This window comes from Glycine max, chromosome 19 (assembly GCF_000004515.6).
Source record: "Glycine max cultivar Williams 82 chromosome 19, Glycine_max_v4.0, whole genome shotgun sequence".
In the NCBI taxonomy this organism is placed as follows: Eukaryota; Viridiplantae; Streptophyta; class Magnoliopsida; order Fabales; family Fabaceae; genus Glycine; species Glycine max.
The window spans coordinates 32067680-32093015 of record NC_038255.2 but is presented as its reverse complement, the minus strand read 5'-3'; the positions used below and the strand labels follow the sequence as shown (position 1 = coordinate 32093015).

Here is a 25336-nt window from a genome sequence, read left to right as displayed (position 1 = left end):
AACAACTTGTGCGTTGGCATACTTTCATTGGTTATTTTCATCAATAATATAAGATGCTGAGTTCTACAAAACACCGTTTATGGTTGTTAAAAGAAATCCCAACTTGTTCCTCTAAAAATTAAGGGTGGTGGCGTGCTGCTCTAAAAATAAAGTTCACTGAACTGTATGTAGGTATAGTTTGTGCACTTTAAATAAAGAAAAAAAAAGCTACTTAATGTAATTAAGCATATTTTTTATAAAAGAAACTGTAACATTTAATATTATTAATATGCTTAACTTATATTTTTTAATAAAAATATTTATTATTTTGTAATGAATACTTTTAGAACACTCATTAACACTTAACGAGACTCTTAAATAAAAGTATTTTGTTAACATTAATTCATAGACTTGATTTTAAATAACAAGGAATAAAAAGGTTTTTAATTAAAAAAAATTTATTACATAAAAAATACAAAAACGGTGATAATTTTTTTAATAAAAAAAATTTCAATGTCAGTTGTCTAAAAGTATTCATTAGAGGTTAATATCATCAAAACCGTAAATAAAATAATAAATATACTGTTATTTAACCTCTCTTCCCCAGTTAGTACAAACTTGAGATACTTATTACAAATTTACAATAATACAAACTTACCAAATTTAAAATAGAAACTTAACGAATTTCTCCCTCTTACACCAAGCAGTTTTTTCTTTTTTCTTTTTTACTTCTGACATTCACCGACTGCTTTATATTCATTAGCACATTTACAAAGTTGATGAATGAGGTAGTTCCTTTGCCTCTTGGTCATAAGCATACAAGGCATTGTGAGGAAAATCAGAAACTCATGGGTTGGAGGTAGAGGGGTTAGCGAGATAAAGAAGAGTAAATTGTTTTTTTTTTTTTTTTTATTATTATGAAGAGGAACTTATTTTAACCCTTTATTTATTTTGTATTTTTAATACAAAACTTTTTATTTTTAAATGAGGAATAATTTTATTTATTCTTTATATTTTTGGTCAAACATAGTTTTAATCCTTATTTTTTTTAATTGATTAATTTCATCTTCTAACTTAAAAAATACATGAATTTAATCCATCTTTGCGTTTGAACTTAATATTTAATGATAATTTCTTATTGGCATGGAATTGGGAGGGAGATTAAGCTCACATATTTTATAAAGTTGAAGGACTAAATTCATCAATTTTAAAATATAAAGACCTAAATTAAGTTCGATTGGAAATACACGAATCAAATACACATTTTTTTCCTTTTTAAATTTACACAATTTATCATTTAACAAGTAAATTGATTGACATAAGTTGTTTTAATTTGTCTTTATTCGTAAGAATTGAATTTAAATACAAAAAATTTACACTAACTTGCGTACACTACTCAATCGAGTTAGATCCTTTTGATATAAGTTCTTACAATTTAATCAAATATCTTGATTTCGAGTCATTGTTAACACTTGAGAAAAAAATTTTATCATTCATGATGATCCATTAATTTTATCTAACTCAAATAAGATTGTTAACACAAAATATACACAAAATCTCAATTTTAAAAATATGCTACACTTAAATCTAATTTTCTTCAAGTCCCATAAATGCTTACTCAAACACCATGAAATCCAAGTGCTTTATACCAAATCATGAAGACCAAAAAGTAAGATTATAATGGCATTAGGGATTCTCACCAGCTCAGTGGCCACACTTTTTGTTGTCACCTACTTCTGCCCAATGTGTCTTCATCCGGTGATGGATCAATTATCCTATGCCCTAAATAATTGTTCATCTTGCTGTTTGATTATGTGAATGTGGGATATTTCGCATTGTAGTTTCAGTTTCCACATAGCATGGGCCTCGTTTGCGCAAAATAAAAGACTGGGCCCACTCCTCAAGGGGGTGTTTGGTTATTATAGTCATAGAATAGGATGCCATTCTATTATGTTCTCTGTTTTATTCGAATTGAAATTAATAAGTTTGATTTGACCGGAGTGCAAAAGACAACTTGAAGTTCTAGAGCCATGCTTGGTAAAAGTAGTTAGGACCAATCATTTTAAGTTAGAATATATTTTTGTTTCCATACAAAATAATATGATTTTTTTAACCGAATTGAATTATATATATTATGTATATTTAATCTTATTTAATAGAATTCTTTGGTTTACTACTACTAACTAGACATGCATAGTTTAGATGATTCAATATTCAACCAAGCTAGCTAGGCATAGGGTATATTTGTATCTTCATATTTATTTTTCATTGACATAACATTGTATATTTATTCAACCAAGCTAACTAGGCATAGTTTCCTTCAACTATATATACTTTTTCCATTGACATAACATTGTATATTTGTATCTTCATATCTCTTGATTTACTACTACTAACTAGGCATGCATATTTGTTTTTAAGCAGTTTTAACTTTTAAGCAGAAGGATAATTTTAGATTAGAGACTATATAATGTTGGATTCATAGTTACTATCTAAATAGTGTCACATAAAAAAATTAGTTGTATGGTTTGTGTTATTTTTTTATTTGAGTAAAGCTTCTATGTTGTGTCTATAAATACTTGTATTCTATCAATTAGAAATTATTATTGGTATGATTTTTGTTATAGTTATCATAGAAGACAACCAATTTATTGCATTTTGTGATTGGATCAAATCATGAAAACCCTTTACATGGTCAGTATCAATCAATCAATTAAAAATTAGGGTTAGTATGATTTTTAAGATAATTATTATAAAAATTTATAAATTTATGATACTACCTCTGAATCTATTAGTGTACATTACAACTTATTTCTTATAAATAGCATCAGAGGTTAGTATATTATAATTTGATATTGAATGACATTATGAAAATTCTTTTATACTGTAATGCATGTACTGATTTCTCTTTTAATTTGTTAAGCAGGCAGCGGAGATTCCAATCAAAGAAGATCCAGTGGCTAACGAGGTAGCACTGGGACTTGTAAGGAAGGACAAGCTTAGAGAAGTGAAGGCAGGCTATGATGGAACTTGGGCAGCACATCCTGGTCTAATTCCAGTCTGCATGGAGATTTTCAACAACAACATGGGCAATGCTCCCAACCAAAATAAAGACAATGAAACGCGAAGATGGCGCAAACATAACCGAGCAAGACCTCTTGCAGATACCAAGAGGAGCCTGCACCATGGAAGGTCTCAGATTTATGGTTATATGCTTCTTAATTTAATTATTAAACTCTTAATAAATATCTTAAGTCACTTGAGCCTTTTTTCAATTTAATTAGTTTTTTTTTATTAAAACATTGTCACTAGTATGTGATTAACCTATCTCTTTGTTATTGATACAAGATTAAGCTATTCTTATCTCAAGTTATTTTATTAACTATGCTCTTATTGGGACAAGGAAAAAAGGAACTACTTAAAGACACTTGAGAGAGGGAATATAAATACTATTCAAACAAGAGTTGACTAGCTTGTAAATAGTTATGCAAAAAGTTAAACTATTTTAATAAAGAGTTCATTCTTCATTTGTTTTGACCATTGTTTTATAGAGTTTGGATAGCAATGACCATGTTGGAATAGACCATGACTTGGGATGGATCGGGGTGGACTGTTATGTACAGGGACCAGAGCATAGCAAGCACAGAACAAAACGCAGAAGTAAATGAAGAAGAAGAAACAGAGCAAAATGCAGAACCAAACGAAGGAGAAGAAAAAAGGACAAAAAAGGGAAATTAGCATACCTCAGTACCTTAAGGATTATGCAACTTAGTATGGCTGAGCTGGCAACGACCTTCTAGAAACAGAATCACAAGTCCTTGGTGTCGTTAGGTGATTGTCTCCTGGTAGTGTTTTGAATTTCCTCCAAGACATATGCTGCCAAATTCTGTTAGAATTTTCATTCAGCATTTGTAAACGAAAATCTATAAATAGGGAAGGATGTAATTCTGATAGTGTCATACCCTAATTTCGTCCGGGGACCATTGTTTGGTAGCGTGCAACCTTCGCTTGACCGCCTTGAGGTACTTAACACCCATCGTTAGGCAATCCGTGAAGTTCCGCAACATGCCGGAAGTCGAAAGGAAGCATTGTTGTGCGATCCGTAAAGTTCCGCAACATTCCGAAAGTCAAAAAGGACATTGTTGCGTAATCTGTAAAGTTTTGCAATATTCTGGAAAGAAAATAGGTGTCGTTACGTAATCCGTAAAGTTCCGTAACGTTTTGAAAAAGGAATCAGCAAAATAGCACAAATGGGGTGTATTTAGTAAAAAGGGGGTGCAAATAGTAACTAGGCCCACTTGGGCCTTCTAGGGGTTCCAACAGAAGGCGGTGCCTTCTGGTGGAAGCAACCCAGCTCGCCTGGGCGAGTTGGGTGGCAACCACCTCCCTCTTTTCTCCTTTAAATAGGGGAAAGAGGGCAGAGTTAAAATGTTCAGCCCTTCTGGTATTTAGGATTCTCTCGAAATTAGTGAGGAAAATTGTTTCCGTGAAAAAAATCCAAGCCGAGGCGCTTCCGTAACGTTTCCGAGACGTTTCCGTGAGCGATTTCGTGAAGATTCTTCACCGCTCTTCGTTCGTTCTTCGTCGTTCTTCGATCTTCAACCGGTAAGTTCTCGAAATCGAATCTTTCAATTCATTCTATGCACCCTCAATGGTCCCCCACTTGTTTCGCGTGCTTTTATTTTCATTTCGTTTGTTTTCCGTATCCCTTTTTGACGTGCTTTAACCATTTATTTAAGCCGTTTTCTCACCTAATAAATAATAAAATGAATTTCCACCGATCATTTGAGTTGTAATATCGTTTAATCACTGTTAAAATAAAATCCAACCGATCATTCACATCGTAACCACGTTTAAACCAAAAAGGGTAAAATAATAATAAAATAATCGAAATATCTTCAAATAAAATAATAAAAAAAAATCAATCGGACGTTTTTCTTTGGAAGTTTCCTTGAATGAATTGACTAATAACCAAAGTGAAACTAAGGCTAAAATCAACTCACAAATCAAGCTTTGTCCGCAAAAGTCACTAAAAACCGTTTTAAGGTCCAACGCCTTAAACAATCCTCTTTGCTTTTATTGGTTAACATGGACCATTCAAAAGCATAAAATCAATATGTAACTTTACCACTTTTGTAAAAAAAAAAACCAAAGAGATCGTTAATGGTCCAACGCCCTAATGTTTCTCTCTTTTCAAAATCAAAAGATCGTTTAAATGGTCCAACGCCTTAAATGACCTTTGTTCAATTAAAATTTATCTTTCGAAAAAAGATAAAAACAACTTAACCAACATTTAGTTCTAAAAGAACTATGTAGGTCTGATTTCCTCATCGCAATTGAGGATACGTAGGAGCGAGGGAAACACCCTTGTCGACCACAAAAAGATAAAAATACAAAAAGACCCATAAAAAGAAAAACAACATAAAAATACATTTTGAAGTCATATTTGCACACTTGATTAAAGGTTGCCATCCCTTGTGACGGAAGCGTGGGGTGCTAATACCTTCCCCGTGCGTAAATACAACTCCCGAACCTTTCACACTTAAAATTCGTAGACTACACCTTTCCAGTTTTTCCGACGTTTTCCTCAAATAAACGTTGGTGGTGACTCCGCACATCTTCCTTTCTTGGAAGACGCACCCGTGAGTCTTGCATCGCCCTCCCGCCAAATGGTAGGTTGCGACAGTTGGCGACTCCACTAGGGACTGTTTTTAAAGAGTTAGGCCAATCACTCAATGTGCATTCCTTACCATGACTTCTATTTTTTTCGTTTTCCTTTATTTTTTCTTATGTCCTTGTATATAACTCTTTGATGCTTTTAGTGTGTTTTTGAAATGTATGCATGAGATAGATATTTATTCATTTGATGCACACAAACACCAACACTATTTGTACACATGGGGAGTTGAAAAAAAAAGGGGCCCTATACCCGGGTCCATGGGAACATAAGGAGTGGAGGTGAATCTGTGGTCATGCCGGGTCTCCGACTTGCTTGATAACAGTGAACCCTCATCTAGAGTTTTCCTCTTTGATAACATATTGTTGCTGGTAGTCCCTACTGTCGCAATATGTTTTTTAAAGGGGATGATACCTCTGGAAACCATCAAGAGAGATATGACCGCCTTGGGGATTATCACTAAAAACCTTTTAGTTCCTCCCGTTTAGGTCCCTAAAATAGGGGCACGAAGCGAACATGCTGCGTGCCTTTTAAAGACTGCCATGCCTATAACCTAAATGTCATGTATGCCTTCGCTGTGTGATTATTTGAGGATATTGCCATGCTGTGTGCATCCCCTTGTTACCCTCACTTTGTCGCATCTGCATCATGTCATCATGCACGGGTTGCGTCTTGATCCCCTCTCTTTGTCACGAGAAGACGGAAGGTCCGTGTCACCTTCTTAAATGCATACATCGGGCGCTATGCTGCCCGAATGTTGTATTTAAGAAAGAGATAAGTCTCCCAGGTTCTCGTATCCGTAAAATGCATCTAGGCCATACACATTTCTTCATGCATTCATCCATTTCACCTGTGATAGATGTCGGAGTCTTGATTCGCACTGGTTTTTATTCCACTTTAGTAAAACATGGGGTCGAGCAAGATGCCTTCGCTTAAAAAGAGGTTCTATCAAGTCAAGATCAAGAGCCTAGGAGTCACCGGTCTGAAAGAGTTAGGACAGTTGATGGGTCAGCTCCAGTGACAAGCCTTTCGCAAAGCTTACGGTAAGATCCGGGACCTAACCATGGCAGAGGTCTCCACGGAGGCCATCGCCCAATATTATGACCAGCCTTTAAGGTGCTTCACCTTTGGGGACTTCCAGTTAACACCCACAGTGGAAGAGTTTGAAGAGATCCTGGGATGCCCTCTGGGGGGAAGGAAACTATACCTCTTCTCGGGATTCTATCCCTCCTTAGCTAGAATTTCTAATATAGTCAAAATCTCGACACAGGAATTAGACCGCAGAAAGCAAGTCGAAAATGGGGTGGCTGGGGTACCAAGGAAATGTTTGGAAGCAAAGGCGAGAGTCTTGGCGAGTCAAGGTGAATGGGCCCCGTTCATGGACATCCTGACACTTTTGATCTTCGGGGTGGTCCTCTTTCCAAATGTGGATGGGTTGGTGGATCAGGCAGCAATTAATGCTTGTTTTGCCTTTTACGACCGCAAGGAAAGCCCGGTTGTCGCTATCTTAGTCGATCTATACGACACATTTGACCGAAGATGTGAGAAGAACAATGCAAGGATCATTTGCTGTATGTCGGCCCTTTACGTATGGTTGGTTTCAAACTTCTTTCGCCAAGAGATGAGACACGTTTGCCCGTTAGAAGGCCACCGCTCATGCACTGAGAAAAAAGAGGCAAATTGGGACTGGCTCTTAGCAAACAAAGAGGGAGCGTCTGTCAATTGGTTCCCCCGATGGAAGGAGGGGAGAACCGGGGTTCTTATTTCGTGTGGGAAATTTCCAAATGTTCCCTTGATAGGGACGAGGGGTTGCATCAATTACAATCCTGTCCTCGCGATAAGACAACTTGGTTACCCTATAAGAGGGGCGCCATCAGAGGAAGGCCTCATGCCTTTTATTACACGAGGTTTCAATAGCACCAACGCGGGGGTGCTTCAGAGGATCCACAAGGCATGGGAAATGTCACAAAGAAAGGGCAAGGAACTTAGGGGGAGTAGCAACGGGCCCATCGGCGGTTACCGTAGGTGGTTGAAAACCTACACACAAGATCTGGATTGGCTCCCGAGTTTGAGGACCACTAAGGGGGTGGAGGTTGAAACTCCGGAAGAAGACGAAGAAGTACAGGCCCTCAGGACAGAACTTGAGAAAGCCCAAACAGTCAAAGAAAAGTTCAAGTCAGCAGCTGTTAGGATCTGAAAGGAAAACACCGAACTGAGAGACGTCAATATAGCCACCACCAAGGCCTTAGAACAAGAGACCAAGAGGGCCTGTAGGGAAGAACATGGCCGGAACAAATTCCGAGGGGCTCTGTGGGGCAGTAACAGCGAGCTTAAGCTCCGAAGAGAGGAAAAGGACCAATCGCGAGTAGACGGTTTGATCCCGAAGGATGAATTGAGGGTTTATCTAAGGTCCAAAAGGAGCTTGTCTCAGTGGTTATGCGAGACCGAAACCAACATGTTAGCCATCATCAGCAAGTATCAAGAAGAATTAGATCTAGCCACGGTCCATGAGCACAAGGTAGCGGACGAATACGCTCGAGTGTACGCGGAAAAGGAGGCTAAAGGCAGGGTGATTGACTCGTTGCAACAAGAAGCAACGATGTGGATGGACCGGTTTGCTCTTACCTTGAACGGGAGTCAAGAGCTTCCCTGATTGTTGGCAAAGGCCAAAGCTATGGCAGACACCTACTCCGCCCCCGAGGAGATCCACAGGCTCCTCCGCTATTGTCAGCACATGATAGACCTAATGGCCTATATAATTAGGAGCCGTTAGGGAGTTTATATTGTCACTCAGATCTTGACTAGTTATAACTTTCTGAATAAAATAAGTTTATCCCATGATTATACTCCAAAGAAAAACAGTGCGAATCAAATCACTCCCACATTCCATCTCTACCATACATTCATTTCTCATTACGTACTCCTTACATTTGGTCTTTTTAGGAAAGACGCCATAACTAAGCGCGCCCTAAGGCATCCCTATCGCACCAGATCCAAATCTAGGACGATGGGTGACTTAGAGGAAGTACAAGAACAGATGAGGGCCGACATGTCGGCTTTGAAAGAACAAATGGATTCCATGATGGATGCTATGCTAGGAATGAAACAACTTATGGAGAGTAACGTGGCCACCGTCGTCACTGTTAGTTCGGCTGCCGAGGCAGACCCGACTCTTCCGACTGCTGCGCACCACCCTATTCCAAATATGGTGGGACAAGAGAGAAGCACGCCGGGGCACATAAGCAATCTCCATCCAGGGTACAACCGAGGAACTTACCCCTACGGTTTACCACCTAATTACACACCACCAGCCGCACATTATGACGTGGGCCATGTTCCTCCCCTCATCCTCGAAAGGGAGCCTCCTCGACATCCCAAAAGGGTCCAAGAGAATCCTCAGGAGCATGCTCAGGGAGATGTCAACTCTTACTTTCTCGCTGAAGGGCCAGCGCCCAACGCACAACCTCAAACCAACATCACGGGAGAACCTCGAAGCCACCCAATGCAACCAATATTTCTGTCCGTGGGAGGGCCACCCCTAGCAGTAGAAGAAAAGGGGAAACTCGATCTCATCGAAGAGAGATTGAGGGCTGTCGAGGGATTTGGCGATTATCCATTCGCGGACATGACCGACCTTTGCTTGGTGTCGAACGTCATCATCCCTCTGAAGTTCAAAGTACTTGACTTTGATAGGTACAAAGGGATGACTTGTCCTAAGAATCACCTAAAAATGCACTGTCGTAAGATGGGTGCATATTCCAGGGATGAGAAGTTATTGATGCCTTTCTTTCAAGATAGCTTGGCTGGGACATCAGTCATCTGGTACACTAATCTAGAGGCTTCCCGCATCCGTACCTGGAAGGATCTGATTACCGCCTTCCTTAGACAGTATCAGTACAACTCTGACATGGCTCCCGACCGGACTCAGCTGCAAAACATGGTTAAATGGGAACATGAGTCTTTTAAAGAATACGCTCAGCGTTGGAGGGACCTAGCAGCGCAAGTAGCCCCTCCCATGGTCGAGAGGGAAATGGTTAGTATGATGGTGGATACCTTGCCTGTATTTTACTATGAGAAGTTAGTAGGCTACATGCCCTCTAGCTTCACGGAATTGGTTTTCGCTAGAGAAAGGATTGAGGTGGGTTTGAAGAGGGGAAAGTTTGATTACGTCTCCCCGGTAGGTGCCAGCGGTAGGAGGACCGGAATGGCTGGGGCAAAGAAGAAAGAGGGAGACGCTCATACCGTCACTTCAACACTTGCGTGGCCCAAGCCGCCGCAAACCCCCCACAGTACCCACCAATATGCACAGCATCATTCGAGTTTTTCGGCTCGCGCCGGGGGCTCTTTCGACACAGTGCTTGCCCAACCAAGGGCGCGCACACCCCCATAAGGGGGGAGGGGGCTCCTTAGGCTTCGGCTCCAACCCGGCCTTACCCAGCCAACAATGCCTACTTTGGCTCGGGCCCCAACACGGCAAGAAACTTCTCTCCAAGGCAAGCTCAGATTTTTGCCCCGATCCTAATGACGTATGGGGATCTCTTACGTCTCTCATTGCCAACCAATTGGCCGTGGTGATTCCGGGAAAGATCCCACTGCCTCCATTCCCAAAGTGGTATAACCCTAGCGCAACCTACGCGTACCATGGGGGAGCCCCGGGCCACTCAGTCGAGCAGTGCTTGGCCTTGAAGAACAAGGTCCAAAGTTTGATAGAAGCCGGATGGTTGACATTTCAAGAGGACGGGGCCAACATAAAGACAAACCCTCTTGCCAATCATAGAGGAGGAGCTGTTAATGCCATTGAGGTGAGTAGGTCGCACGGGCCCAAACTTTTGAAAAACGTAACGACCTCCAGAAGGTTTATCTACAAAGCCTTGCAAAAGGCGGGCGTGATTCCCCACGGTGAGCACAACGAGGATTCGTGTTTAATGCATCCAGGCATGCTGCATGATATGGAAACATGTTCAGCCGTAGGAGATCTATTGCAACAAATGATAGACCAAGGCCGACTTGAGGTCAGCAATGAGGGGGAGGATGAAAAACATGTGTACATGCAGTCAGTAGATAAGGAAGGCCCTATAAAGCCCAAACCCTTGGTAATACTCTTCACCAGGGACACAACACCCCAAAGACCTCAACACCCCTCGGCAGTATCAGGTGCTAGGCCTCTGTCGTTTCCTTACGAGAATAGTCGTGCAGTTCCGTGGAGGTATACTCCTCCGGGCAGAAGGAAGGAAGAAGCTACCGATATCGGTTCACTATCAGCCAAAGTGACCAATATCACTGGCCTAAGCGGCATGACCCGCAGCGGTCGCGTATTCACACCCCCTAGCCTGTCGTTACAGTTCGCGAACTTTAAAGGGAAAGCAAAGATAACCGAAGGACAAAATGTCAAGGTGATCCCTGCGCCAGATGAGGATGTTCCGACAAAGGATTTTTCTGAGGGAAGAGAGGGTTGTGGCAAGAAAGAGGTATCACTCGAGGAGGCCGGCGAGTTCCTCCGTATTATTCAACAAAGCGAGTTCAAAGTCATTGAACAGCTCAACAAAACCCTGGCCAGGGTCTCGTTGTTGGAATTACTCATGAGCTCTGAGCCTCTTCGAGCTTTGCTGGTAAAAGTCTTGAATGAAGCTCACATAGCCCAAGACATCTCCGTAGAAGGTTTTGGGGGGATCGTCAATAACATCACAGCCAGCAATTACCTCACCTTCACTGAAGAGGAAATCCTCGTCGAGGGGAGAGGACATAACAGGGCTTTACATGTGTCAGTCAAATGCATGGAACACGTTATGGCCAAAGTACTCATCGACAACGGCTCAAGCCTGAATGTGATGCCCAAGAGCACGTTGGAGAAATTGCCATTTAACGCTTCCTATGTAAGGCCAAGTTCCATGGTGGTCTGTGCCTTCGACGGCACCCGCCGGGAGGTAAGCGGGGAGATCGACCTCCCAGTACAGATAGGGCCTCATACCTGCCAGGTTACATTCCAAGTGATGGATATCAACCCGGCCTACAACTTTCTTCTGGGACGTCCATGGATCCACTCAGTGCGAGTCGTCCCCTCCATGCTCCACCAAAAGTTGAAGTTTGTGGTGGGGGGACATTTGGTCATAGTATCAGGGGAGGAAGATGTCCTGGTAAGTTGTCCTTCCTCTATGCCATTCGTGGAAGCCGCGGAGGAGTCATTGGAAATGGCTTTCCAATCTTTTGAGGTAGTAAGCTTCGCCTCCGTAGATTCCCTCCCTAGGTGGCCCTGCCTGTCCAATGCAGCAATGATGGTGGCTCGGGTGATGCTGGGGCACGGTTACGAGCCCGGAATGGGTTTGGGCAAGAACAACGGTGGCAGGACCAACCTGGTGAGTACCAGAGGAAACCGCAGGAAGTTTGGGTTAGGCTATAAACCAACGCATGCTGACATAAGGAAAAACATCTCAGAAAGGAAGAACAAAGGTCAAGGCCCGCGGTCGGGACAACGAGCCAAAGAGGCTCCGCTGTGCAACATCAGTAGCAGCTTCGTAAGTGCGGGTTTAAGACATGAAGGACAAGTCGCCACGATATGCAATGATGACTCCCCGAGGAGATCGGATTTGGTACAGCCATGCCCTCCCGGTTTCCAACTAGGAAATTGGCAGGTGGAGGAATGCCCAGATGTTTACGTGACAAGCATAATGTAACCTTTTGTAGCTTTAAAACTCTATGGTTGGGCCTAGGCTTTAGAGTTTCCTTTTGTTAAGGCATTATGTCTTTTGTTCTTGAAGTTATAATATAAAGATCTTTCTTCATCTGTTCCTGCTCCTCTACCCATTCTTATTCATTTGCACGTTTATTTCTTTGTTACGCTTAAAACGATACAGATCCGACGATGAGTCCCGCGAATGTACTAATACCAGGGACCTGGCTGTCAATTTCGAGCAAGAAGCAAGTCAGAAGGAGAATGAAGAGGATGAGGATGTGGGGCTTCCCCCAGAGCTGGAGAGGATAATCGCCCAGGAGGATCGAGAGATGAGGTCGCATCAAGAAGAGACAGAACTCGTAGGCTTAGGAACCGACAATGGAAGAAGGGAAGTAAAAGTAGGCACGGGTATGACCGCACCCATCCGTGAAGAATTAATGGCCCTGCTGAAGGACTACCAAGACATCTTTTCCTGGTCGTACCAAGATATGCCCGGTTTGAGTTCTAACATTATACAACACAGACTACCTCTGAATCCTGAGTGTTCCCTGGTAAAGAAAAAACTGAGGAGGATGAAGCCCGAGATGTCCTTGAAAATAAAAGAAGAAGTAAAGAAACAATTTGACACTGGCTTCTTGGCTGTTGCTCGGTACCCGGAATGGGTGGCCAACATTGTGCCAGTCCTTAAGAAGGATGGGAAAGTATGAATGTGTGTGGATTATCGGGACTTAAATCGAGCTAGTCCCAAGGACAATTTCCCTCTGCCGCACATCGATGCCCTCATGGATAATACGACCAATTTCGCTCTATTTTCCTTCATGGACGGGTTCTCCGGCTACAATCAGATAAAGATGGCACCAGAGGATATGGAAAAGACCACCTTCGTCACCCTATGGGGGACGTTCTGCTATAAAGTGATGTCCTTTGGGCTCAAGAACGTCGGGGCAACCTATCAACGAGCTATGATGGCTTTGTTCCACGACATGATGCACCGAGAAATCGAAGTCTATGTAGACGACATGATCGCCAAGTCTAAAATCGAGGAGGAACACCTTGTCAACTTGCAGAAGTTGTTCGAAAGGCTTAGGAAGTATCGATTGAGGTTAAACCCCGCTAAGTGCACCTTCGGGGTCAAGTCAGGAAAATTACTGGGTTTCATCGTAAGTCAGAAAGGAATAGAGGTGGACCCCGAAAAGGTAAAAGCCATCCTTGAGATGCCAGAATCACGTACCGAGAAGCAGGTCTAAGGTTTCTTGGGGCGCTTGAACTACATTGCTAGATTCATATCACAGCTCACAACTATCTGTGAGTCGCTGTTCAAGCTCTTACGCAAGAACCAGTCCTTCCACTGGAGCAAGGTCTGTCAAGAGGTGTTTGGAAAAATCAAACAGTGCCTCATGAAACCTTCTATGCTTATGCCACCGGTGCCCGGGAGACCTCTCATCTTGTATATGACAATTTTGGACGAGTCGATGGGGTGCATGCTTGGGTAGCATGACGAGTCCGGGAAAAGAGAGCGAGTTGTCTACTACTTAAGTAAGAAGTTCACGGCCTGTGAAATGAACTACTCCCTACTAGAAAGGACATGTTGTGCTTTGGTCTAGGCGACCCATCGTTTAAGGCAGTACATGTTGAGCCATACCACCTGGCTGATATCCAAGATGGACCCAGTAAAGTACATCTTTGAGAAGCCTGCTTTCACGGGACGGATCGCTCGGTGGCAGGTTTTGCTATCCGAGTTCGATATAGTCTATGTCACCCAAAAGGCGATAAAAGGGAGCACCTTGGCGGACTATTTGGCTCAGCAGCCTCTCAATGATTATCAACCTATGCATCCCGAGTTCCCGGATGAGGACATCATGGCCTCATTTGAAGAAAAGCTAGACGAGGACAGGGACAAATGGATCGTGTGGTTTGATGGAGCGTCAAACGTTCTAGGCCACGGAGTTGGGGTAGCATTGGTCTCTCCGAACAATCAATGTATACCTTTCACGACCAGGCTAGGGTTTGACTGCACCAATAACATGACTGAATACGAAGCATGCGCTTTGGGCATCCAGGCGGCAATCGACTTCAACGTCAAGCTACTCAAGGTGTACGGAGACTCGGCGCTGGTGATTCACCAGCTAAGAGGAGAATGTGATACTAGGGACCACAAAATGATACCCTACCAGGCCTATATCAAGGAATTGGCTGAGTTCTTTGATGAGATCTCCTTCCATCACGTTCTCAGAGAGGAAAATTAAATGGCGGATGCGCTTGCCACTTTAGCGTCCATGTTCCAGCTGACACCGCACGAAGACCTACCGTACATTGAGTTCTGGTGTCATGGCAGACCCGCATATTGTTGTTTGGTGGAAGAAGAGCGGGACGATAAGCCTTGGTATTTCGATATCAAGCGATACATTGAAAGCAAAGAGTACCCACCAGAGGCTTCCGACAATGACAAGAGGACATTAAGGAGATTGGCGGCCGATTTCTTCTTTAGCGGAAGCATACTATACAAGAGAAACCATGACATGGTTTTGCTACGATGCGTGAACACTAAAGAAGCTGAGAGCATGCTGGGGGAGGTCCATGAGGGCTCTTTCGGTACGCACGCTAATAGGCATGCCATGGCCAGGAAGATCTTAAGGGCGAGCTACTATTGGCTCACCATGGAGAGGGATTGTTGTCTCCATGTGAGGAAGTGTCACAAATGCCAGACGTTTGCGAACAATGTCAATGCTCCGCCCTTGCCTCTGAACGTTTTGGTCGCACCATGGCCATTTTCCATGTGGGGAATAGATGTGATCGGGGCCATAGAGCCCAAAGCTGCGAACGGACATTGTTTCATCCTAGTAGCGATCGATTACTTCACCAACTGGGTCGAAGCTGCTTCATACGCCAGCGTCACGAGGAGTGTGGTGGTCAAGTTCATCAAGAGGGAGATTATATACCGGTATGGTTTACCGAGGAAAATTATCACGTACAACGGCACTAACTTGAATAACAAGATGATGGGGGAAATGTGCGAGGAGTTTAAGATCCAACACCATAATTCCACACCCTACAGACCCAAGATGAACGGAGCAGTGGAGGCAGCCAACAAGAATATCAAGAAGATTATCCAGAAGATGACTGTGTCATACAAGGATTGTCACGAGATGCTCCCGTTTGCGCTACATGGTTACCGAACCTCAGTGCACACATCAATCGGGGCAACGCCGTTCTCATTAGTATACGGAATGGAGGCTGTGCTACCGTTTGAGGTGGAAGTCTCATCATTAAGAATCTTGGCGGAGTTCAGATTAAAGGAGTCGGAGTGTGCCCAAGCACGTTTCGATCAGCTTAACCTCATAGAAGGCAAGCGTTTGGCCGCCATGAGCCACGGGCGTTTATATCATAAACGAGTGAAGAACGCTTTTGACAAGAAGGTACACTCGTGCAGGTTCAACGATAGGGACTTGGTACTGAAGAAGGTCTCCCAAGCCCTGAAAGACAATAGGGGAAAGTGGGCCCCGAAGTACGAAGGGCCTTTCGTCGTAAAAAGGGCTTTCTCTGGAGGGGCCCTTGTGCTTGCCAACATGGATGACGAGGAACTACCTTCACCCGTGAACTCCGACATTGTCAAGCGATATTACGCTTAAGATTTGGGGCAATTAAGAAAGTCGCTGCATGTTTTTATTTTTCTATGGTTTCCCCCAGGGATTCCTGTCCTTTGTATTTTTTTCGTCGCAGTCTTTTAAAGAACGTAGAATTGGGGTTTCGTTGTTCTGATCCTCGCTTCGTACCTTAAAAGATGCGTAGTCTTTAATGACCCGAGCCTTTTCGCTCAGTCCATGGGGATGCCCCAAGCGCTTAATCGAAACTAAACCCGACAAGCTTTTGCTAAAGAATTATTGCATTTGAAAACGCTCATGCATACGCATGTACATGCATATTTGTTATCTTGTGACAGGGACGAGATCGTTTTAAGCAATGGTCAAATACCACACCAAATCCAAGACAGAGATGAATCGAGGTAAGTGGTAACGCGATATCAAAAAATACCGCGCAATGTCATTTCCTGCTTCCAGGTACTTGGGGACGGGCACGAATGGACGCTAGGCCCATGATCAACAGATCGCTGTCCCGCATCCAGCTCCGGACAATCGAGAAGCGCTACTGGGAGGCAGCCTAGTATCCTTTAAATTCCTACCTGTTATTATTGTTGTTTCATTAAGATGATGATCGGATGCCTAACTTACCCAAGGGGTTTCGAATAAGTGAACACTGACCCATAGAGAGAGCGTACTTTCTTCGCAAAAAAAAAAAATACACAGGGTTAGCTCGCTGATGTGCCATAATTTTCTCTTATTTCTTAACCCTTTTTGCACCATTTTAAGTACTGATTAGTCTTAATTGTCAAATTAATTAGGAAGTTTTATTATTTGGGCCCATTCAACTAATTTGATGTTTTTAATCTAATTTCAGGAATTAATGAAGCATTGGGCTTGAATCCAGAATTGGGCTTGGACTTGAAGAGGGCAGACTATTTTATTCTACAAAATTAGATCTTATCTTATCTTATCTAGATTTGATTTGATTTTATTTTATTTATGGGCTTGGATTTAAAACAGATTTGTAAGCTTTGGAGCTAAAAAACTATATAACAGCAACAAGGTTCTAGTTTAGGCCTATTCTCTTCTCTCTTCTCTCTCTCCTATTTTCGTTTTCTAGTTTTAGTTATTTTTTTCTTTGAGACATTTTTTTTCGTTTTGCAATTCCAGTAGCAATAAAATTTTGTTCTTCAATTTATAAGTTTGTTATCTATTGATTAATGGAAGGCTAAGTCCCCAACGTTGCTTTCTCTTGAGGATCAAGCGCATTTCTCTTTGAGGTTCTATTATTACTGTTAAATTTTGTTCAGTTTTTCCTCTTCACTAATTACTCTAAATTTGTTGCTATTAATTCATGCTTGCTTAGTGCTTGATTAATTGTCTCAGCGCTTAATTTACGTTCATGCTTAATGATCGTTTATGAGTAATTGGTGTATGCGTTGCTTAATCACATAATGAATGCGTTATGTTAAATTTCGCTTAGTAATTTAATTTAGGGTTGGACTAAGTGGTTAAACTGATAAAGGATAAATTCTCGCAACTTAGGATAAGAGACTTGCTTGTGAATCAAGGGGAAGCAACGTATTTTAATTCTGATATTTTTCTAATTCAATTTTACTCGCTATTTAATTTACAAAAGCAAGCAACCCCCCCCCCCCCTAATTTGTTACAATTTCCTACTATCTGTTTTGAACATTTGGTTTATCATTGCTCGTTGGGAAACGACCTAGGATCACTTCCTAGTTACTACATTTTAATGTTTATTTGATTCGGGTACGGCCTCGATCAAATTTGGCGCCGTTGCCGGGGAGCAGTGTCCAAAGGTTTATAATAGCTAGTGTCGTGTTAGTGTTTAATTCTTTCATATTGTGTTAGTATTGTGTTAGTGTTGTTTAGTACCTTGTTATTTTGTTTAGTGCGTGTTCTGTTTTAGTTTTGCTGTTCAGCGCTTCCCCTGTTTAATTCACTTCATACAAGTAAGTGCGCTATCTCTTTGCCCTTTGGCTTACCATTGTTGCATTTTGATGCTTTATTTCCTCATACTTGCAAAAATCCGAGAAGCAATTTTATCCTTGAATTCGTGATTGTTTTGTTGAGATGGGGAGTTGTAGAGGATGGCTCTAGGCCTAGGTTGCGTTCTAGAATAATGGGGCACGCCACATTGTCCCCATTCTCTTGATATTCATGCCTAAAAGCGTGCCCGCCAAGTGCTCGGTGAAATGTCTCAATGACATTTGATCACAATTCTTTGAGTTCCCTTTTGGAAATGCCTCTAGCATAGGTAGCTGCCATTGTGAAGTTTAGGGACAGCTTGCAGGAACTAAGGCGGGTGCCTAAATGCGTGCTTAAGTCTAGAGATCCAAACTTGGGTTTTCAAATGCAAGAGAGAGTAAATGGGAGCATATTGGTAAGGTTTTCCCTTTAGTCCTGCATTTGATGAAGGCTGCACCTTGATGGTTCTTTGCACCTAGATGATGTAGAGTAGGTAACAAGGGACGAAATAAGCATGTGGGTGTTGAGTAGGTAGCCAAGTGCTTTGCCAATATAAACGTGTGCCAAAAATGGCGCGAAAATGCTTCTCAAAATAGGAACATATGGCATGAAATGAATTTTCAAAATGTGAATGAGTAGTGAAAATATTTCTGCCTTTCCCATGAGTGTGTGACATGAAATTACTTTTCAAATAAATGCAAATAAGTGTATAACATGAAATTCACTCTCTAGTAGGCACATGTGTATAAATGAAATGTGAAAAGCAAAAATGTGATCATTGAAGACACCTGAATGTATAGGCATATTGCATGTGAGATAGTAAAATACCTCATAAAATGTATATGTTGCATGATAGGTGATTAGAACGCCCTTTGGTAATTACTTTGGCAACTACCTTGTTGATATATTCATTTGGTTAGCAGGATACCTGTATTGGTTTGTATGTTAATACTTAAAGTATGCACTGTGTAATATTTGGTAGCAAAAAGCTTTGTATATGGATATATGTAATTTTGTTTTTTTGTAAAATACCTTGAGCGTGCATATATCTGTTTGTGTTCAAGATATGCAGGCGGTTGTAGGTAGCAAGAATGTTTTGAATATACTTATACATTGACGTAGATAGCATAAATCTTTTGCACGTATACACTTCCATAAATGTGTTTCTTCAAGGAAATGTGTGTACGAGTTTTGCTCCAAGTCAAAAAGGGGGTTGCATCCCATATTTGTTTTCTAGTGGCATATTCCTTCTGAATTAATTTCTCAAATGTTTGTCTTCACAGGAAATGGCTCCGAAAAAGCTTTCACAAAGAGGTCTAGAAAGGACGCCACGGGAGAAGGCTCCAGTGCCGCCTTGGAGTTTGACAGTCACCGGTTCCGGAGTGCCGAGCACCAGTAGCACTTTGAGGCCATCAAGGGATGGTCATTCCACATGGAAAGGCGTGTCCAGCTCAGGGAAGATGAGTACTCGAACTTCCAGGAAGAGATAGCTCGCAGGCGTTGGGCACCTCTAGTGACTCCCATGGCCAAGTTTGACCCTGAGATAGTCCTAGAGTTCTACGCTAATGCCTGGCCCACGGAGGGAGTTCAGGACATGCGCTTGTGGGTAAGGGGTCAGGCAGTTCTTGGGCGACTCACTGATCTTGGAGGAAGATCAGCAGTGTGAGTTCAGCCAGAGGAGGAGTCAGGCAGACAGTTTCGATGAGGAAGCCATCGCCCAACTACTGTGCATACCGGGGCAGGATTTTGCCCGGACCGCTGTAGGGAGGCGGATGCGGATCATGCACACCAGCATGACTACTTTGACCCAGATATGGATGACACTGCTGCTCAACAATGTCTTGCCTAGCGACCACAACTTCGACCTCCCTCTGCCTAAGTGCCAATTGGTGTATGTTATCCTGACACGGATGAGCGTTCACGTGGCCTAGGTGATTACTGATGCCATTTATTTGTTTGCAGGAATAGCGCCTACTAGGCACCCTCTGGACCTAGAGAAGTCCAACAGGGCCCTGGGGTTTCCGGCTTTGATCATGGGCCTCTGCCAGTCCTACGGAGTTCCTGTCACCCCCAGCAATTTAATCCGACCGCCGATCACCTGAGCCTTCAACGAGAAGTACTGCACGCCTAGGCAGGCGCAGGGTGACGCACATCAGGCCGCAGGCGCACCGCCACCACCTCGCCAGGCCGATCCAGTTGGGCCACTGGGCGTGGAGCGTTATCTACAGCATTTGGTTCGCCAGCAGGCGGCCAACCACCGTGGACAGGTGCAGATACATGAGTGTCTCTACCAGTTCAGCCTTAGTCAGTAAAGGCAGGGTTCCGCCCCTTTTGTATGCCCTACCCCGGAGTAGTTTGGGGCTGAGGTCGCATGGCCTGGAGACTGGCCCGATGCCCAGGCGGGGGAGGAGCCTGCAAGATCCCCCGGTGAGGCGGATGAATCCCATATGGATGAAGATATGACTGACCTGCTCGGTTTCTTGGGAGGGAGCGGGGCCACATGACCAAGGTCACCGCACTTTTTTGTTATTAACATTACTGCTTTCAGTTATTGTTTTTTTGTCATCTAACGTTACTGCTTTCAGTTATTGTTTATGTTTCTACTATAACCAGGTGTCGCAACCTACCCTTTTGCGGGCGAGCGAGGCGAGGCTCACGGGAGCGTCTTCCATGGGAGGAAAATGCGCGGAGTCGCCACCAACGTTTATTGAAAGGAAAACGTTAGAAAAACTTAAGGAAACCGGTCATAAAGAATATTCCAGATTCGGGAGTTATGTTTACGCTTGAGGAAGGTATTAGCACCTCTCACGTTTGTCCCAAAGGACAACGGCCTTAGATTAGAGTTGTGTGAAATCATGTATCCTAAATTTTTTGTCTCCTTTTTTATTTTTGAGGTCGACAAAAGCGGGGGCTTTTACTCCTACGTATCCTCCATCGAAGAGGAAATCAGACCTACGTAGTTCTCGCAAAGGCAATAAAGTGATGTGTTGATTTTTATGCTTTTGAACGGTTCGTGTTAACCGAATAAAAGCAAAGAGGACCTTTTAAGGCGTTGGACCTTAAAACGGTTTTCAGTGATTTTTGCGGACAAAGCTTGATTTGTGAGTTGATTTTAGCCTTAGTTTTACTTTGGTTATTAGTCAATTCAATCAAGGAAACTTCCAAAGAAAAAACGTCCGATCAATTTTTTGATTATTTTATTGAAAGATATTTTGATTATTTTATTATTATTATGCCTTTTTTTTGTTTAACCGAGGTTACATCGTGAACGATCGGTTAGATTTTGTTTTAATAGTGATTAAACGAGATTACAATGCAAATAATCGGTTGAAATTCATTTCATCATTTATTAGGCGAGAAAACGGCTTAAACGATCGGTTAAAGCTCGTTAAAAATGGAAGAAAAAGAAAACTGAAATTGAACGAAATAAAGATGAAAGCAAAAAAAAACAAGAAATGAATTAAAAGTCTTGGATTTGGAAACTTACCCGTTGAAGAACGAAGAACAGATGAAGAACGGACGAAGAACGGTGAAGAACGGAGGAAAACCTTCACGGATTTGCTTACGGAAACATCTCGCAAGCGTTACGGAAGCACTTCGACTTGGATTTTCTTCACGGAAACAATTTTTTTCACCCAAAACAGCTGAAATGCATAGCCAGGGGAATCAGGGACCCATATAATATCCCATTTTGCCTTTTTATAGGAAAAAGGGGGAGGAAGTTGCCGCCCGGCTCGCCCAGCCGAGCCGGGTTGCTTCCTCCAGAAGCAATCCTGCTTCGAAAAACAGTCTAGAAGGCACAATTCAAAATTTCAAAATTGCTATTTGCACCCCCTATTTTGATAAGTTCACCCCCCTTTTTTCGTAATTTATAGAAGCCTACGAAAGCCTATAGGACTTGATTTTCTTCTTTTTTTCTCTTCCTTCTCACCCATATTAAATGAAATATGTTTATTTAGGGTTATGAGAATTTTACAGAAGCATTACGGTGTCCCGAAAGCCCCAGAAGCCCATTTTTTAACAAAACGGGGGAGGTGGTTGCCACCTAGCTCGCCCAGGGGAGGTGGTTGCCACCTAGCTCGCCCAGGTGAGCTAGGTTGCTTCCACCTTAAGCAAGAAAATGCCCAGAAACCTCTAGAAGGGCCCAGATTTGAAAATGACTATTTGCACCCCCATTTACTAAATACACCCCCTTTGCCCCTTTTTTGCTGATTCTTTTTCCGTAACGTTACGGAACCTCACGAATTACGTAACGATACTCGTTTTCTTTCCGTAATGTCATGAAACTTTACGGATTACGCCACCATCCCCTCTTCGGCTTCTGGAATGTTGCGGAACTTTACGGATTGCGCAATAATGTTTCCTTTTGACTCCCGACATGTCGTGGAACTTCATGGATTGCTTAACGATGGGTGTCAAGTTCCTCGAAGCGGTCAAGCGAAGGTTGCATGTCATCAAACAATGGTCCCCGAACGAAATTAGGATATGATAGTTGCCCCTCTTTACTTACCTTTTATCAGAGATAGAAGGAAAGTAAAGATAAGACACTTATTTCGTCCGTCTTAGCCTTTTCCGTAATTAATCTATGATGATTCCCGAAGGCCATCCTTTGCCCATCATGGGGATTTAATTGATCTCAATCACAATAGTTCCAACCAAAACGATTTGAAATAATTGACTCTCGTCTCTCCTTCTTCTTTCCCTGCACAACACAAAACAAAACAAAAAAAAATAACATAATATACACGTATACACATGTTTGGCGAAGGAACCGATTGGGAAAATAACAAAAAACTGTATTTCCCCCTCACCGGAGGCTCCGTACTTGATAACGGAGGATGCATGAACAGCGCTAGGCAATCAATTCATGGGGCTCCGGACTCGATGGTGGAGGATGCATGAACGACAATCAATTCATGGGGCTCCGAATAAAATTTGATGGTGGAGGATGCATGAACAGTGCTAGGCAATCAATTCGTGGGGCTCCGGACTCGATGGTGGAGGATGCATGAATGACAATCAATTCATGGGGCTCCGAATAAGATTTGATGGTGGAGGATGCACAAACAGTGCTAGGCAATCAATTCGTGGGGCTCTGGACTCGATGGTGGAGGATGCATGAATGACAATCAATTCATAGGGCTCCAAATAAGATTTGATTTTAGGACCGAATGGTCCACCGGGTTCTTTCACCTAAAAGGCGAACATGCTTTAGCAAGGAAAAATAAATAAATCATTCGCGAGAGCACCATATTTTAGAGAAACAATATGCTTATGCCAAAATAGTTTTCCTTGTAACCGAAAACGAAGGGTAGGATGTCAACGTTTAGCTTTTAAATGAACATTCAAGGGAAACGTCGGGTCAAACTGAAACTGGGAATAAAATCACTCATGGTGTATAAAAACTCACACAGGTAAGTGTTTTACCCTAATTCCAAACCATAGCTGCACCATGACTTTATTTTGCACATGATTCCCTATCGAACCAAAAGATTACACGCGCGATCACGGGTCAATAGGATTTTCTTGAGGGTAGTGTTTTTGGAGAGGAAGTTGGGTGTTTCGGTCTTTTCCTCTTTGTTTATGTGGGACGGGACATCGCCAGTCGAGAGCGACCTTGAATGGAAATCCCAAAGGAAGAACCACTTCAAAATTGGTTTTCCCTTTGCCGGCGGTCATTTGCCTCGCCGAAAATTTATCTGGTCCGAAGATCTTCTGTTCTCTTTCTTGATTTCCTTTATTGATCAGGAATTATTCTGTTTTCCTCTGATATTTTCCTTTTTACTTTCTTCCGATCTTTGATCGGGAATCCTTCTTTTCCTTTTCTTTACTTTCTTTTCATCTCTTCCTTTTCTTTCTTTTCATTTCTTTTCCCCTCTTTTTTTTTTCTTCCGATCTTTGATTGGGAATTCGGGTTTTAGCATTCGTTATTCGCTCTCCCTTGAGGAGATTCTGTTGTCCTCTTCTTTGGGGGAAGGGTGAGGATTCTCTTCATGGGCCAAGGTTCAAAGTAGCTTAAGGTTGTGTCTCAACATGGTCTTTTCATTGTGCGTGCCCGATTTTGATATTTGGGGCAAAACAAATTCATGTGTCAGGGTGTCGGTTTCAGGTTAAACTTCCATATTATTTCCACGAGGCACGCGTAACAATGATGATTTGGAAACAACGTGCAAAATTAGTCATGCATACAGCTAGGTGGGTACTCAAGCATCCAGTTTATGGCATTGTGATACTGAGGCTTGGGATTTACGCAAGTAGACCCAACTTTTCCAAATTATGTTCTTTCATTGGTTCAACGAATCCATCCATTCTTATCTCGGTTATTTTGGAAAATAAACTCTTAGCGTCAATTTCTTGTTTCCAAAAGATATGTTTGCTCTCTACGAATGATTTGTGCTTCCTATGACCATAACATGCCGACCTTCGAGGTCTTTCTTTCTCTTTTCTTTTTGTTTCATTTTTTTCTTATGCATGTTTGCAAAAAACTATACATCCATCGCTATCTAGGAGAAAATCTTTTTCTCTGTACACCTAAGTTCCTATACACGAAAAAAACTTTTTTCTCTATATACACACACATTGAAAAACCCTTTCTCTCTATACCGACATGGTCTATATAAAATCTCTATTCCTTTTCAAAGATTTCTTTTCCCCTTTTCAATATACACTCATTGTTTCATATAAAAATTTCTTTTCACACATTGTTTATATACAAAAAAATTTCTTTTCTTTTCTTTATATACAGATATGACATTTTGTCCACAACGTCTCTTTCTTTCTCTATTCTTGGCATTATCACGACGTTTGTTTGTTTTATTTTAGGATGATGTTCCTAAATGAAAACTCTACACGGTTTCGGAATTTCAACAAACATTATCGACAATAACGAAATAAGCACTAACACAACAATCCAAACAAAATGTATGCACAAAACAAATGACAATCGAAACAACAAAAACAAACGTTAGTCCCTCAAATCATAGAAATAAAATAACATGCAAATGACAAATGATGAAACATAAAACTGAAAAGAATACGAATCTGGGAATCCCACGGTCATGTGGCTCCGCTCCCTCCCAAGAAATCGAACAGGTCAGTCATATCCTCGTCCATGCGGGGCTCATCCATCCTACCGGGGGATCCTGTAGGCTCCTCCCCTACCTGGGCATCGGACCAGTCTCCTGGCCATGCGTCCTCAGCCGCAAACTGCTCTGGGGTAGGGCACACAAAAGGGGTGGAACTTTGCCCCTGCTGACTGCGGCTGAAATGGTAGAGACACTCGTGTATCTGCACCAGTCCACGGTGGTTGGCTGCCTGCTGGCGAACCAAGTGCTGTAGATAACGCTTCATGCCTAGTGATCCAGCGGGACCGGCCTGATGAGGTGGTGGCGGTGCGGCCGTGCCCTGAGGTGCGTCACCCTGTGCCTGCCTAGGCGT

The 25336-nt window shown here is 42.5% G+C and overlaps 1 protein-coding gene across 1 annotated transcript; it reads left to right on the top strand.

Moving 5' to 3' along the window:
- The first annotated feature begins 9563 nt into the window (after window positions 1-9563).
- LOC106797365 (uncharacterized) lies at window positions 9564-13819 on the top strand. The gene is made up of 6 exons (XM_041012890.1): window positions 9564-10010; window positions 10135-11124; window positions 11194-11790; window positions 11866-12323; window positions 12508-12685; window positions 13619-13819. Exons 1-6 carry the CDS (start codon window positions 9564-9566, stop codon window positions 13817-13819), a joined length of 2871 nt encoding a protein of 956 aa, XP_040868824.1.
- The last annotated feature ends 11517 nt before the right edge of the window (window positions 13820-25336 follow it).

Excerpts from the sequence above, each read along its gene's own strand:
- LOC106797365 (XM_041012890.1), top strand. The coding sequence starts at position 9,564 with ATGGCTCCCGACCGGACTCAGCTGCAAAACATGGTTAAATGGGAACAT. Across the intron at positions 11,125-11,193 it reads AGGGTTGTGGCAAGAAAGAG|CTCAACAAAACCCTGGCCAG; the intron begins GTATCACTCGAG and ends GTCATTGAACAG. Across the intron at positions 12,324-12,507 it reads GTTTACGTGACAAGCATAAT|ATCCGACGATGAGTCCCGCG; the intron begins GTAACCTTTTGT and ends AAAACGATACAG.